Here is a 15,459-nt window from a genome sequence, read left to right as displayed (position 1 = left end):
GAACTCTTTCCCAGTATTTCTTAAAATCTCCGTTGAAGGATGTCATTTTATGGTTTTACACAGATGCAGCCTTAGATATATCTTTCATAAATACTAATTAGCTAAACCTATACAACCTTAGGCAGTCCAAAACAGCTGTGCCACATTTTCTGTTTATACAAAGCTTATATACTGTAATGCCATTATGTCTTTGTAACTGTATTGTATTGGATTGCATTGGATTTGACAGATGTGCTTAATGAAGTGTTCACTGGGTGAATATTTTCCTGTTACTCTTGAACGGCAGTGGGCAGCACATTCAACAATAGGTGGTGGATATTGTAGTGAAACAAATTACAGCAGAACAGCAAAGGGGGGTGCTGTTTTATTGTGCTAACTGTTATCACCAAAGACTGCAACATTTCCATCTCTGTTCTCTCAGCAGGAGAATAACAATTTAATGTGATTTTGGACCTTTTAAACTGGTATGTTAATGGTCTGGGCTGGGTTCACATGATGTAATGCTGTGTCCTGGATTCATTTGTCAGTGAAAATCAAATGGTAATAAAAACAATCCATCTGTGACTCTGTGAACCCTGGGGAAAAAAGCAGGCTGCTGAAAAGAGGGAACACAACTTTTGGCAAAAATGATTTGTAGTTGTGTCTGTGTGGATTAACCTCTTATTCAGGCAGTGAGATGTCAGGTTAAGTTTAAATCAAACTGATGGTCTACTTTTTAAACAGGCACAGTGGGTTGTTTAATGAAGAGATTTATAGCGTTTTTTTTTTTGTTCACAGAGTAGCCTTGGACCTTTACTGCTTCAGCTTAACTGAATTACTGTTAATGTGTCACAAATAAAACAGTTAAATGATTCAAACAGAGTTTTCGTGATAAGCTGAACAAAATCAGTGACTTGTCCAATGATCTGTGTTTGCAGATGTTTGTAGAACATAATGATTGTTAGTAATTAAATTTGTTGTGAAACACGTTTCTAAAATGGCATATTCTAAAACCTTAACTTTTCTTTGTGAATGGAAAAAAAAAAAAGCCGTTTCACGTGAAAACATACAGACCAGGGTGTTCAAATTTGATTCGATTCTTATTTCGACATATGGAGCTAGAATCTCCATTAAGGTTACATGAGGTACAGATAAGATAGAGAGCGTACAAGGTTTGCTGCCTGCAAACACAGTGCCGGGTGATGAGTGCAGTGTACTAAATAAGGCACAGTGTGTGAAATCGTCATCTGAGCAGTTCATGATAAAGAGACTCCAGACCTGAAGTGCTGGCACCAAGACACAGATTGTTTTGGACAATACAGTATGTGTTAGAGCTACTACTGAAAAGAGCCTTAAATAACATGCTGCATAAAGAAAACATAAGTGTCAGACAGATACAGTTAGATACATTTTTAATGAAATGCCATTTTACATGTTATTTGACCACTGATGGTAAAATGTAAAGAAGAGCAGTGTGTTTCATATAGTAGCAACTCAACATTGCATGAAATCTGACAACTTGGCTTCTATAATATACAGGAGGGAATAGTTTTCCTCACTTTTGGATTATGACATGAAACTGCTATATTTACACAATTTCAGTGAAGTTTGCATTTAATCCCACAAGCTCTGAGCAACCACTGACCAGTTTATTTTTTCCATGTGGGTCTGTGCCAAGGAAATATTTCCTCACTTTTTTTTATGACTAGAAATCGTCTTTTTAAGGGTATAAAAATAAAACACTGAACATACTGAAGGTATTAATGCGCAGGAAGTAGGTGTCTTAATGCAATATTTTTAGTTTAAACCCAACATCACGACCTAAAGCATTAACACATCCACCATTAACAAGGAAAGTATTGAGCACTATGTGCATTAATGCGTCTCGAGTGCTCCAGCTGTAGGTTCAAGGGTTAATCAGAGGATGCCAGGATGTGAAATGGAAAGCAATCAATTACTCTTTCCCTTTTAAATGCCCTGTATCGGTGAGAAACTCTGCTTTGTTTCACAATTTGGTGACGTTTTGCAGTAAATTATTAACCTGTATTCATGTATTTATCGACTTATTAATTTGTTTAGATGTGCCTTATTTCAGAATGTGCCATTCTATAAAATCCCAACATCTTTAATGCAGTGAGAGACTTGCTATAAATCAACACTCTTTGTGTTCAAGCGGTCAACGAGTTGCCATTAGTTTGAAGGGACAGTTTTTTTTTTAATCAAGTTTGTATAACTGGGAATAGGGATGGACATAAGATCTGCGCACCTTTTACGCAAATTTAATAAAGATTATAAGCAAATGTGAGAATAGAGTTTTAAAGAGACTGTTTATTTCGCATTGTGAGTGCTTTTAAATGCATTACGGTGGTATTTGCGATACCATTCACCAGGCTGCAAATTCAAGCCTCAAAGAAAAAAGTGTCCGATCTCGAATTTCAACATAAATGGTGTGGAGACCTGCCACAACGTATCAGTATAGTTTCTTCAATACGCGAACCCGTCGAAACATATTTGTGTAATGATGCGTTCCCTGGCGTCCCGTCGAAACTATAAACTATCAACTCCAAGGCTGGATCGCATCCTTGAATCATCCTCTCCAGTTGTCCTCACTGGGCGGGGTGGAGCGCACGTGCCGCCCTGGCTCCTATTGGCAACCCGATAGATTAGCTCTATCAATATTCACGCTGTTAGAAAGCGGGAGGCTGATGCGTCAGTGATGCCAAAACTGTCTGAATGCCGGTGACAGCTGCGTGCATGTGTGTCATCACCGTGAACTGACAGAGAGCTCCGGTGTTTCGGGGAGGTGGGGATCATGCTTTGTCATTGAGGAGCGCAGCAACAGCAGCCTTCTTCTACTCCGGCACGTCCGACGCTCAGCATGCAGCATCCTGATGCGCTCTCCTCTGCACGCTGTATAGTTACCTGGATCTACATGCGTTTCCCGTTTACCGCTTTTACATGACCGTCGGATTCAAGCGGCCGCGTATTGTTGACGCATCTCAATGTTTGATTCGGTGGAGAGAGGCACGTCCCAAGTGTCAAATAAGATACGACCCGTCCTGCGGATGCGCCGTCACTGTTTTGCCTCCTCTGGCACTCCGTGTGTATGAGATTCATGATTCATCCCTCTGTTGTCGCGGGCTATCCTTAGAGCGCATTTCCTATCGTTCCGCAAAATGGAAAGATTGCAGTCTTCCATGCGCAAACGGCTCTACAGTTTGCCGCAAAACATTGGGCAAAAGCCCTTCGTGATTGACGAAGGGGACAACGAGGACAAGGACACTAAGAGGAAAAGTATTCTACTAAAACATTTGTCCTCTCCGTCTCCTGCAAGCAGTTGCATGAGCATTGACGAGGGCAGGAGCGAAGACTTGGAAAGGGACGTTACTGTGAAGACCAACTTGAACGGGGACTGTCGCTTATTTAAAAGCAGCATCTCCTCCATCACCGGGCGGCATCCTCCCGGGTCAGAACCAGCGGAGCAGCGGCGCCTCATCTCCGAGGCTGATGCCGGTGTCGACGAGAGTTTCCCCGGTGAGCACGTCCCCGGGGCCCAGCAGCGGGCAACGGGTGGTCTGTGTGGCGCAGCCGGGCAACCATCTATGTTTGACCAGTCAAGTTTCATCAAGTTAGAGGGTACCGAGCAAATAATACCAGAAGATGACCGGCTCTACCAAGCTGGCTTCATGCACAGGCAGTTTGGGGCGATGCTCCAACCAGGAGTCAACAAGTTCTCCCTGCGGATGTTGGGGAGTGAGAGGGCCGTGGAGCACGAGAGGGAACGAGTAAAGTCTGCTGGCTTCTGGATAATCCACCCATACAGTGATTTTAGGTAATTTATGTGCAGAAAACCTTTCTTTAACCAGAAATGGTGTGTTAGGAAAAAAAGTGCTGCAGTGATCCTTTCACACCAGGCTAGTTTGGCCTACACATGTAGAAAAACTGATCCTTTTAAAATTGTCTCTAATCTTAATGAGACCTGAAACACTATCGAATAGAGTGATAAGGTCACTATAAACTTATTATTACAGATACACAGTATGTATGTTTTCTGCTTAATTCACTGTGATGATATAATGATATTAACCTGTTAATCAGGAGTGTGAGCCTGTGCAGTCCAGGTGTAATAAGCCAAACGTGGCTCAATAATTCATACACACCTTGAATTGATAAATAGCTTAATTTCTGATAATTAGAATGTAATTAGTAATAATAATGATATTTTTCTAAAAGCCTAACTACACATACTGCACAGATTATCCTTACAGGAAGACATTCTATAGTGTAAGGAAGTTGACTTGCATGCAAAGTTAAGTTATTAGCATGACCGCTGCCAGATTATAGGATGCATATAAAGGATAACGGTCCCTGCGTGTGTGTGATTCCATTCAGAGAATAGGCTATATGGTAATCTAACCTATCAGTTTTCTGTGTGCACCAAACTAAGCCGACCAGTAATTCTCCCAATTTACCAGCCATGCTGTGCAATGCAAGCAAGCATGCACATTCTACATTTCATTGCACAAACCTGCATTCTGTTCATCACTGCCATCAAGGGATTTTCATGACATTTAACCTTGAGGCTCACTGTCATCATATTTTCACCAGCCAGTTGTGTGCCGATGTGTGTCACTGCAGTTTTTTTCTCCACTCATCAGAATTACACTTTTTTTATCATTTAGCCAGGGCAGTGGATTACAGAGAGTGCAGCAGGGTTTTGGAGATGGGGTAATCAAAATAGGGTAGCATGACCATTCAAGATATTAGAAGCACACATCAGTGGAGATTATTACAGCACAATTAGTCTAATGGAGCAGGGATAGTGTGGACAGGGAGGGGACATTCCACAAAACACTGAATACACAGAAAGAGAGAGAGAGAGAGATTGAAATGAAAATGATGTTGTTAGGAATCGGGACGTCCAGCTGTTAACTCAGTGTATGAATTATGAGGTGTCATTACTCCATGTTTGGTTTAGGTCACACTGAGCAAGAGTAGGGTTGAAGTGCCTGGGGTTAAGGTGAAGGTTTTCTCCCACTGGAACCATTATAAGTTCCAGGTATAAAACTTTGCACCATTAAAGATCATTTGGGTCATTTTTGGTTTATGAGAAACCGCTGCAGGTTCAAATCCTGCACAGTCAGTTTTGCTCTCTCATATCTGTAGCAGCTGTTGACTGACGTAGGTTGTGTTTCCATATGTGCGTCAGTCCAGTCCAGCCCATGTATCTTCTCCTTGTGTCTTATTCTAAACAGTCTCTCAGTTGTTTATGTCATAAGTGACTGCTGTCTTTGATTAAGCCTTTATGTGACTACAGCAGCAGGCATACTGAACTGACATGCTGCATGAATATGGTTAATATGATTGCTGGTGGGCTGGAGCCCCAGTACAGGTGTGTGTTAAGCCATTGAGCTGCATACAGGCTGTTATGCTTCAGCTGTGCTCTGGCAGCAAGAGATAAGTATCTCTGGTACAAATGTGATCCCTTTTTCAGCTGTCCTGATTGATCTAAGCTCCTTTCACCATTTTAAGCCTTTTTGTGTTCACTTTGCTTGTAACTCCACTCTCTTTGTGCACTCACGCTGTTTAACGTAGTTGCACTCTGACCCAAATATTGCAGCCGTCCTCTTTGGACCAGTAGAGGTTCAGAGACCCTACAACTGTCAGCTTTATTTTAATGGGAACACCAGATTTGTGGGTTGAATGTTGCATGCACAGTCAGCTGATGACCAGAGGTGATGGTCCGCGAGGGGGGGGGGGCAGTAATGCACTGTACATTGCAGAATTTATTTATTTTTTTTATTATTATTATATGGTCCAGCTGTTCCAGGGTTCTGCAGCACAGTGATGTGTGCAAAGCAGTAATGCTAACTACTCAACATCTGGTTGATGGGAGCTGACTTCTGGAGATGACATGGATTCCCAGGAGATAACGGTGGATTTAGCCGGAGAGGGGAAGTGCAATTAGGACCAGTGTGTCACCACAGAGACAACAGGCAGATGAAGAGAAGAGTGCAAATGCTTTGTTTGGCAGAGAACAACAGAAAGCTGATTATTACAAATGGTCACCCTGTCCTTACTGGATCCCTGTTTTTGTAATGTTATCCTGTGAAGGTTGGATTTAAGTAGCTAGTATAAGTAGAATTTAGCTGAATTGGACTTTAGAGATTTTTGATGTAGCCTGATGGTCACGTCATTGGTGTCAGTCACCTTTTTCCTTATTTGAGCCCAGAGAATCATATCATGTCAGTAAGTGTATAGTTCTCTGTGCTTCCTATTTGTTTGACTAACACAGTGGTTGAATAAGTACTGAGATCATTCACTTAAGTAAAAGTATAAATACCACATATACTTAGGCAAGTATAAGTTTGCATTAAAGTTTTTACTTGAGCAAAAGTACAAGCAGCCAAAAGTACTTGAAGTACACAATGGCACATTGTAAATGTATGTATTTGATGTTACTGGATTATATTTATTGATGCATTATTGTGTTTAGCAATTCAATGTTAAGCACATATGTGTAGAATTTGAAGTAGTTTGCATATTGCTGGGCAGCTTGTGAATTTCTTACTGAAGATCAATAAGGTTTCATATTCATACTGTATTTTGCTTTATCAGATTCTGAAAAGTAACTAGTAAGCAACATTCTAAAATGAATGTTGTACAGTAAACGTACAATTTTCCTCTGAAAAGTAGTGAAGTATGAAGTAGCAGTGTATGGTTACTGCATCTTGTTGCACATGCTATGAGTACACTTAACTGGTGTAATGCATGCACCCTCGTAGGTCTGCCCCCACCCTGCAGGCATATTAGTCTCCTGTTGAATAGATCAGTGGTTACGTTGTGAAAATCAATATTTTGTCATAGGCAATACAGATGAATTCCAATAACTAATTTTCTTCTCTGTCCCTCTGGGCAGAAGCCCAAAGTTCAGCTAAATTTGAGAACCAATGTTTTCTCAAGTCAGCCAATTTCTTGCTTTGTTAGTGTTTATGCTCAAGTAGATAGTTTGAATTGTTTCTGCACATTTGAACATAAATTTCCTGTATTTTGTGTTACGTGCAGGACTGCAAGTTGCACAGTGTGACTCTCTATTTGAAGTTCCCCCACATCCAGAATTGCTTTGAATATGCAGCACATAGTCAGTATGCACACAGACACAGTTGACTCAGACTCTTGCTTTAAAAGTGTCTTATGTAAACCGATAAGCAACCACTGATAAAAGTGGAATCTATTCATAATCTGTTATTCTGTCTCCCAGATTTTTTTTTTTTACCATTTGATTTAACAATTGACAGTCAATACTTTTACTGATACTGCAGCTGATGGTTAATTTTATTATTGACTATATTGACTATTATTGACTGTTTTGTCTGCTGATAACCGAAATGTCCAACAATTGGTGAAAATGCAATTAACTCTTCAGATTGCTTCTCTATCTAAGTAACTGTTCAAAATCTAAAGACATTCAGTTCACTATTATATATGACAAAGAAGCAAAGATGGATAGATCTATAAAAATAAATAACATAAAACTGAATAGAGACAGAACATAACCTGGTCATACAATATACTGGGTATTGCATTTTACAATGATAGGAAAGGCCTATAATATGTTGGATATTAGTGCAAGTCAGGAGGATAGTCTAAAAAAATTTTATACAAAAAGAATAATTAAATTCTGAATACTTCACTTTCTGTCTTCTTTCCACATTCAGATTTCTAATCTTTCAGATAGAGCGTTTCCGTAGTGTAGTGGTTATCACGTTCGCCTAACACGCGAAAGGTCCCCGGTTCGAGACCGGGCGGAAACATAACTTTGTACGACCAGAAAACACAGTTTTAGGCATTTTTTAGAATCCATTTTAAAAGCTACAGATTTCTCACAGCTGAAAGTACATTAATGCATGTACTCTCCATACTGACATGAAATATCCAACTCAGTTATTCTGTCAAAGGTGTGAGTGAAATCTATATTGCTTTATCTAATAACTGTTTCTGGGACTAAGTGAATTTAACCTGCGATTTTTATTGATATCTGGTGATATCTGTTGTGTGTTTCAGGTTCTACTGGGATCTAACCATGCTGCTGCTGATGGTGGGAAATCTCATCATCATTCCTGTGGGAATCACCTTCTTTAAGGATGAGCACACGCCTCCCTGGATCGTCTTTAATGTGGTCTCAGACACCTTCTTCCTCATGGACCTGGTCCTCAACTTCCGCACGGGAATCGTCAAGGAGGACAACACAGAGATCATCCTGGACCCGCAGCAGATCAAGATCAAGTACCTGAAGAGCTGGTTTGTGGTGGACTTCATCTCCTCCATACCTGTGGACTACATTTTTCTCATCGTAGAAACACGCATTGATTCGGACTTTTACAAGACGGCCCGAGCCCTGAGGATAGTTCGCTTTACCAAGATACTCAGTCTGCTGCGGCTGCTGCGCCTTTCCAGACTTATTCGCTACATCCACCAGTGGGAAGAGGTAGATCCTGCAGGAAGAAGCTCTTTGGATCTTCCCATATGACAGCATTAATGAATAGAGCACAAATGGTTGGATAATTAGTAGTTATTGTTGTGTTCTGAAGATGAATCAGCAACAATTTAGTTAATCACTTTATGTCATTTTAAGAAAAAAATGGCCTAAACTCTCTGTGTGAATGTTTACTATATTTTACAATGGTAAATTGAATATTCTTGGGTTCTAAAGTCCTGGTTATCCAAAAAAAAAAATCACTGAGAACATGATAATTTTTTAAACAATTCTCTGGCCTTTTATAGAACAGACTGATCCTGTACATAGTGAGGTTTTCCTTGCACTAGCAGATTTAACGTAATTTATAACCTTGTCTGGATTATTACATTTTTGCTCTCAGTAACAGCATAAAGCCTATCATCCTTCAGTTTGTAAAGCATAAGTCCATATTCTTAAAGCTGTAGAGTTAATTTGTTCTTCGATGATTCTCAGACACAATCAACTTAATGGCAGATGTTTTTCTGCATTATTTTTATAATTCCATCTCAGGCTGAATTCCCCAATAGGCCATTAATGTTGCTTGCAAGATTGTTATGCAACACTGAAACCTCCTCTGCTGTACTATAGAAGATTGAGAACGGCATAGTCCATTATAGGACGCTTGTCTCCATCGGCCCACACTGCAGCTGCTGTATATTTCAGATCCTCTGTTTGCGAAGTTATTTAAATTTTCTAGCTTTGTGTAAAAAGAGATCATTTTGCATTCATGTTGGTAATCTGCATCACAGGTTTTCCATATGACTTATGATCTGGCCAGCGCCATGGTACGTATCATGAACCTGATTGGGATGATGCTGCTGCTGTGTCACTGGGATGGCTGTCTGCAGTTCCTGGTTCCTATGCTGCAGGACTTCCCTGCTGACTGCTGGGTCACTAGAAACAAGATGGTGGTAAGTGGATTATTTATGAGTCATCAGCATCCAAATGTGCTTCTCTACTTTTTGAATACCGGTCGTACTGTCAGTGATTCTTCCTACATGAGTAAAACTGGTGACAACTGGTGGGATGTTTGATCACTGTCAGTCAAAGCTGATCAAACCACATCCACGTACTCTAGGAAGTAAAGGGAATAGCTGTTTTTGAATGTTAAACTCTTAATAAATAATGCTTGAACATGCTTTTTAGACTATATAAAGTACAGTAAGTAACTGCACTTTATTTAGTCATGCATTCATAAAATTGTAGAGAATTTCCTCCAGCTGTCAAGGTCTTTAAAATTGTACAATAGTCATATTTAGGGTGACACTTAGTCCATTATATATTTAGTACACCAACAAAAAAGTAATCAAAACTTCTTAACATTTTGAATTATTGATATATCATTCTAATTTTTTCAAGAGAAACATTCCCTTTTTTCAGCCTTTTTAGACTCAGGATCTTTGGATTTTGTACTGTTGGTCAAATAAAACACACTATTTTAATGCATCATTGTCTGACACTTTAAAGACTGTATGTGTACTTTACCAAATCCAACAACCTGAAAAATAAATGCTTCATCAGCTGTTTTCTTGCTCTTGCACTTCTCTGATGATCATTCTCCCTCCTCCTCCACGTCTCCTACAGAATGACACATGGGGTCAGCAATACTCCTATGCGCTATTCAAGGCCATGAGTCACATGCTATGCATTGGGTACGGCCTGTACCCCCCTATCGGCATGGCTGATGTCTGGCTCACCATCCTCAGCATGATTGTAGGAGCTACCTGTTTCGCCATGTTTGTGGGGCATGCGACTGCACTTATTCAATCTCTGGACTCCTCCAGGAGGCAGTACCAGGAAAAGGTGGGTGGTCTTTCCCTGCATGTCTGATATATATTAGAAAAATCCACTTTCTTTGTCTCAGACAGAGTGAAATCAGGTACTAGTACTTTGCCTGAATATTTTCAGGCTGTTTGTTATGTTTTGTTCATTCCAATAATATGATACGTCATAGTTTTACATTCACAGGAGTCCTTTTTCTGTGTAATGAGAATTTTTGCTTGTGATACTTATGTTCAGCTGATATAAATACATAATAAATCAGTAAATCTGTATTTTAGTGCAGGATTGATAACTGTAATGTCTTCTTACACTGTGGCATTGGAATTTTTACTTAAATAAGGGATCTGAACAGGATGTCCATAAGGTGAATTTGAAATGCAATGAAACAAGAAGCAATGAAACAATTTTATCTAGGCAAAATATGAAGAATAATAACCAATGATCTTCCTGCATTAAATGTGAAATTGCTCCACAGAGAAAATCTCTGTTAAGATGCTTGAACTTCTGTTGTGCATTTTTAACAAAGTAAATTAAAGTAGGCAGACAAGGTAAATTGGCAAACAGCAGTAAATAACATAGATAGGTGGAATAAGCACAGACTATTTCTGGTGCTTTGCTGGTGCTGGTAGAGTACACCGCTGAAGGACACAGTAGTTAATGTTATTAGCTGCAGCCTGCAGAGCACAACTGTATTTGTCAGATGGGGCACAGACACAACACTGCACTGTTGGCAGGTTTCACAGATGGCCTGACAGTTGACTGTTAACATAATGAGACACATTATAGTCCACCTCTGAGCCAACACACCAATCAGTTTAATATATTCATTTTGACATGACTTTGAATTTTGTCTTACACACAAATGCACTTACAGTACATGTTGGTCACTTAAATAATTTTATTCATTTGATGACTTTAATAATTGGGGAACTGGTGTTGTTACAGTATAAACAGGTGGAGCAGTACATGTCCTTCCACAAGCTCCCCGCTGACATGCGTCAGAGGATCCACGATTACTATGAACACCGTTATCAGGGCAAGATGTTTGATGAGGAAAGCATTTTGGAGGAGCTGAATGAGCCACTGCGAGAGGTCAGAATTCATTAAAGATGACGCTTTTGTCTTTGTAATAATGCATGAGTCACCATAATTTTAGCTTCAGTGTCTGTTAGAACTGAGAAACAAACTGGAAACAAACACTATAAATATATGTAATACTGCAAATTTATAGTTTGATGTAAAATTAATTGTTAAATCACAAACTGTAAATATTGAGCATTTATCTGGAAGTTCTTTACATTTAACCTAATTCTTTTTCTATTTTTATTTCCATTTCTTTCTATATATATATATTCTGTTGATAAATGCTAAATAAATGCTATGCTTCTTTGAAGCAAATAATGAAATGAGCATCAGTGATCTAAATGGCTTGCAGTTAATTATTTATGTAATCTAATACGGCTCTCCTACGTTGCACGATAATGTTAATAGTCATGTAATCTGATTAGTAATGACTGGAAACTGTATGAGGACAGAGAACCTCATTAACAGAGCATCAAGCTGTTAACCACCATGCTTTTATAATGATTGAAATGTACCCAAGTAGTAAGACTGTAATTTGCCTTGCCTTTGCTAAAATCCAAAACACTTTTTTTGTGTGCCCTCTGCAGGAGATTATCAACTTTAACTGTCGTAAACTGGTGGCCTCAATGCCTCTTTTCGCTAATGCTGATCCAAACTTTGTCACGTCCATGTTAACCAAACTGCGCTTCGAGGTCTTCCAGCCAGGTGACTACATCATCAGAGAGGGAACCATCGGCAAGAAGATGTACTTCATCCAGCATGGTGTCGTCAGCGTCCTGACCAAAAACAGCAAGGACACCAAGCTGTCCGATGGCTCTTATTTTGGAGGTAATATGCAGACATTAGCTGGTGTGTGTACAGCATGCTAATATATTCCGTAGCTGGCAGCAGCTCAGTTTGGATGTATGTGAAGAGTGAGAATGGTATGATTTGTTGTGATTTATTTTGCTCAGGCACTCAGCAGATTAACTTTGCTGACTATTACAGCTGGGAAAAATTGTCCACATCATCTCCTTAAAAGGGCTCGGGGACTAAGAGGAGCAAAGCTTTATGATCGTTGATTCCATCTGTGGGGTTTTCCTCTTTGTTAACATCATATTTAAAACTGGAATCCAGAACTTTCTATTTGTTGTCGCCCTTTGTTACGTCCTCTGAACCTGTCACGGTCAGGCTCCAGGTGTGTAGCACAGTGCAAATGTTATTGATCGTCAAGAAAACCTAATATCATTTTAAAAGAAGACTGTGAATCAATCCAGGCCAGTTTTTAAAAACCAAACTATGCCAATAATTTTGAACCATATATTAATGTTTTCTCATACTCCAACTTTCATTTGTGATACAAAAATTATAAGTAATGACAAACCTTTGTACATATTTTAAATAAAGCTTCCAGACAGAAAAAAACATGCACACACACAGATGAAAGAACTGTAAGAGGACAGAGAATGTCTAAAACTAAACATGACAAAATGAATCTGTCAGTCTTGTGTGGTCATGTGGAATAAATAGTTGAAATTGCTAAACAAAATGGACTGAGTTTATGTGTTTGTGTCTATACCCACAATATGTCTATCCTAAAATATGTCTACTAATTTTTTTTTTTTTTTAAAGGGCGCATTATTTTATTTTTCTGATCTGGCACGACAGATGAGGTCAGGACAAACTGTAAGCTGCAGAAATTGCATTAAGTGCTCCATCTGTGGGGTTCGGTCTTTTCATGTTTTATCGCCTCACACTAACAATTCTAGTTTTTTCCTTTCCTTTTTATGAATGGATCTAAAAAGATGTGAACACTGTTGCAAAGAATGACCTGCATTAGAAACTCCACTTTTAAAAATTCTTGATGTTAATCTCTGTGTCACACTCAGCAGGAAGACCTGGTACAAATTACTGAATTTATCCCCTGCAGAGATCTGCTTGCTGACCCGAGGCAGAAGGACAGCCAGCGTGCGAGCAGATAACTACTGTCGGCTGTACTCTCTGTCAGTAGACAACTTCAATGAGGTGCTGGAGGAGTATCCCATGATGAGGAGAGCCTTTGAGACTGTGGCTCTCGACCGCCTGGACCGTATCGGTAAGTGCTTTGCCAAGAGATAAAATCTATTCATAGGAGCCTGTTCCATGATTCATAATTGATTGTTATTTTTTACTGTTTCCCTGATAATTAATAATGTTCTTCCAGAGGTAGAAGTATATAATCATTTACTTGAGTAAAAGTACTAATGCAAAAATGTAAAAATACTACATTTTGTGGACACCATAAATAATTAATAGTATTTTTTTTAGAATCCTTTGTTTAAATCAGGTTTATTTTTTCAGGGAACTACAGAGTCATAACACAAATACTAATATTAATATCTTGTATGTCGTGAAATAATTTTTTTCAGGAAAGAGGAACTCTGTTCTTCAACATAAAGTCCAGCATCACCAAAGTTCTGGCACCTTAAACCTCCAAGAGAATGAGATCATCCAAAGAATTGTGCAGCATGACCGTGACATGGCCCAAAGCACACAGCTGATCCAAACCAGCACCGCACAGAGCCTAAATCCAGCCCCAGCCCCCCCGTCAGCCACCCCGGTCATCTGGGCCCCGCTGGTTCAAGCCCCGCTCCAGGCTGCTGCAGCCACTACCCCACTGGCTCTGGCCTTGGCCAACCATCCCCAGCTACCTCCCATCCTCTTCCATCCTCTGGTGCCAGGGTCTAGTTCCCTGAAGGATCCCACCAGCCATCCAAAGAAAGTCAACGTGGGAGCAAAGACCTCCAGTAGCTGTGGCTCAGGACCCAGTTCTCCTGCCAGTTCCATTAAGTTCTGTGCTTCAGTTGAGACTCCCACACCGGCATACCTCAGGACACAGCATCTCCCCACTGGGCCTGTGGCACCCACACTGGCATCCCAGCCCATCTTCACCAGCAGCCTGCAGCCCCTGGCTCCTCTGCCTACACTCCAGCCCCTGCCCCATCCTCCCCATTCCGGCATGGCCTCAGTCTTCCCCATCAGTCAGGCCACTGTCTCATATACCTGCTCCACTCAGCACCACCCCCAGCCCTTCCACGGTGCTATGACCACTCCACCCCAGCCAATAGGTTTACTCCAGCAGGGGCCACCAGGGAGGATAACAGGGAGATTCCCAGCCCCATCTGCCTCCACCATAAACCCCCTGATTTGCAGTTCAGTTGGCCCCTTACTAAGCCAGCTGCAGCAGATCTCTCATGCCACCCCACAGCAGATGGGGTCCAGTCATGACAGAGCCAGCAGAACATCCAGTGGTCTGACCCTCCCATATTTTCCCTTTATCACCAGCACCCAGTCCTCCAGTGGATTTATTCAGCCAGTGTCTGCAGTTGGTGCCGGAGCCACTGCCTCTCTGGCCCAGCACAGCTTGGCGGGCCTCCAATCTGTTTTCCTCCCCCAGGTTCTTCCTGAGCACTCGGCCCTCGCCTCCCTAGCCCAGTACGGCTCTGCCGAGGACTCGCCCTGCTACACGCCTCCGGTCCACAGTCCCAGTATACAGAGCCCTGTAAAAGGAGGGACAGTTTACCATAGTGAGCTCCCCAGTACTAAGGACTCTCACAGCCCTCTAACCCCTCAGACCTCATGTCCTGCCAGGGTGGGCTGTACCCTTAAAGAGAGGGCGGAGTCCTCTGTGGATCTTTTTACCCAGGAAATAAAGACTATCTCAGGCTCTCACAGCTCTATACACCAGGAAAGGCCTTCGGCCATGAGCTGCTCCTTAGAGGGGGTAGCAAGGGCATCGAGCCCCTTCTACTCTCCCATGGCTGTAAGTAAACCCCACACCCCAATCCCGGGTCAAGCCACCCCCATCAGTGGGACACATTCAGGCTCCGAACCTCAGAACCAGTCCACTGGTGTCCACTCTCCTCAAGCTAGATCCCCTGCTAAGATGTTAGTGACCGAACACAAACAGTCCAAACTTCCATCCAACTTGTGAGGTTCAGACACACCCTCCTTTAATGCCTGAACAAAACAGAGCCTGTCTCCTTCTTGGCATTGCTTTAACCACTACTTTGTCAAATTTAAAAGTAGGAGGGTGTGTTATTATAATCGATTGGAAAACAGTGGTTTCATTTTTAATC

The 15,459-nt window shown here is 41.1% G+C and overlaps 1 protein-coding gene and 1 non-coding gene across 2 annotated transcripts; both read left to right on the top strand.

The window, feature by feature from the left end:
* Positions 1 to 3,155: 3,155 nt before the first annotated feature.
* LOC113133076 (potassium/sodium hyperpolarization-activated cyclic nucleotide-gated channel 3-like) lies at positions 3,156 to 15,314 on the top strand. Its single transcript, XM_026311617.1, has 8 exons — positions 3,156 to 3,811; positions 8,044 to 8,467; positions 9,247 to 9,408; positions 10,082 to 10,300; positions 11,225 to 11,371; positions 11,950 to 12,190; positions 13,272 to 13,436; positions 13,750 to 15,314. The coding sequence occupies exons 1-8, from the start codon at positions 3,156 to 3,158 to the stop codon at positions 15,312 to 15,314; spliced, it is 3,579 nt and encodes a 1,192-aa protein (XP_026167402.1).
* On the top strand, positions 7,721 to 7,793 carry trnav-aac (transfer RNA valine (anticodon AAC)). Its single transcript has one exon. It is a non-coding gene; the product is annotated as a tRNA-Val (tRNA).
* Positions 15,315 to 15,459: the final 145 nt, after the last annotated feature.

Source organism: Mastacembelus armatus, chromosome 6, assembly GCF_900324485.2.
Source record: "Mastacembelus armatus chromosome 6, fMasArm1.2, whole genome shotgun sequence".
Classification (NCBI taxonomy): domain Eukaryota; kingdom Metazoa; phylum Chordata; class Actinopteri; order Synbranchiformes; family Mastacembelidae; genus Mastacembelus; species Mastacembelus armatus.
The sequence above is the reverse complement of the archived record's forward strand: the minus strand, read 5'-3'. Positions and strand labels throughout refer to the sequence as shown.

Coding starts and splice junctions, on each gene's coding strand:
- LOC113133076 (XM_026311617.1), top strand. CDS start 3,156: ATGGAAAGATTGCAGTCTTCCATGCGCAAACGGCTCTACAGTTTGCCG. Junction 3,812..8,043: donor CACCCATACAGTGATTTTAG/GTAATTTATGTG, acceptor TGTGTGTTTCAG/GTTCTACTGGGATCTAACCA. Junction 13,437..13,749: donor CGACCGCCTGGACCGTATCG/GTAAGTGCTTTG, acceptor AATTTTTTTCAG/GAAAGAGGAACTCTGTTCTT.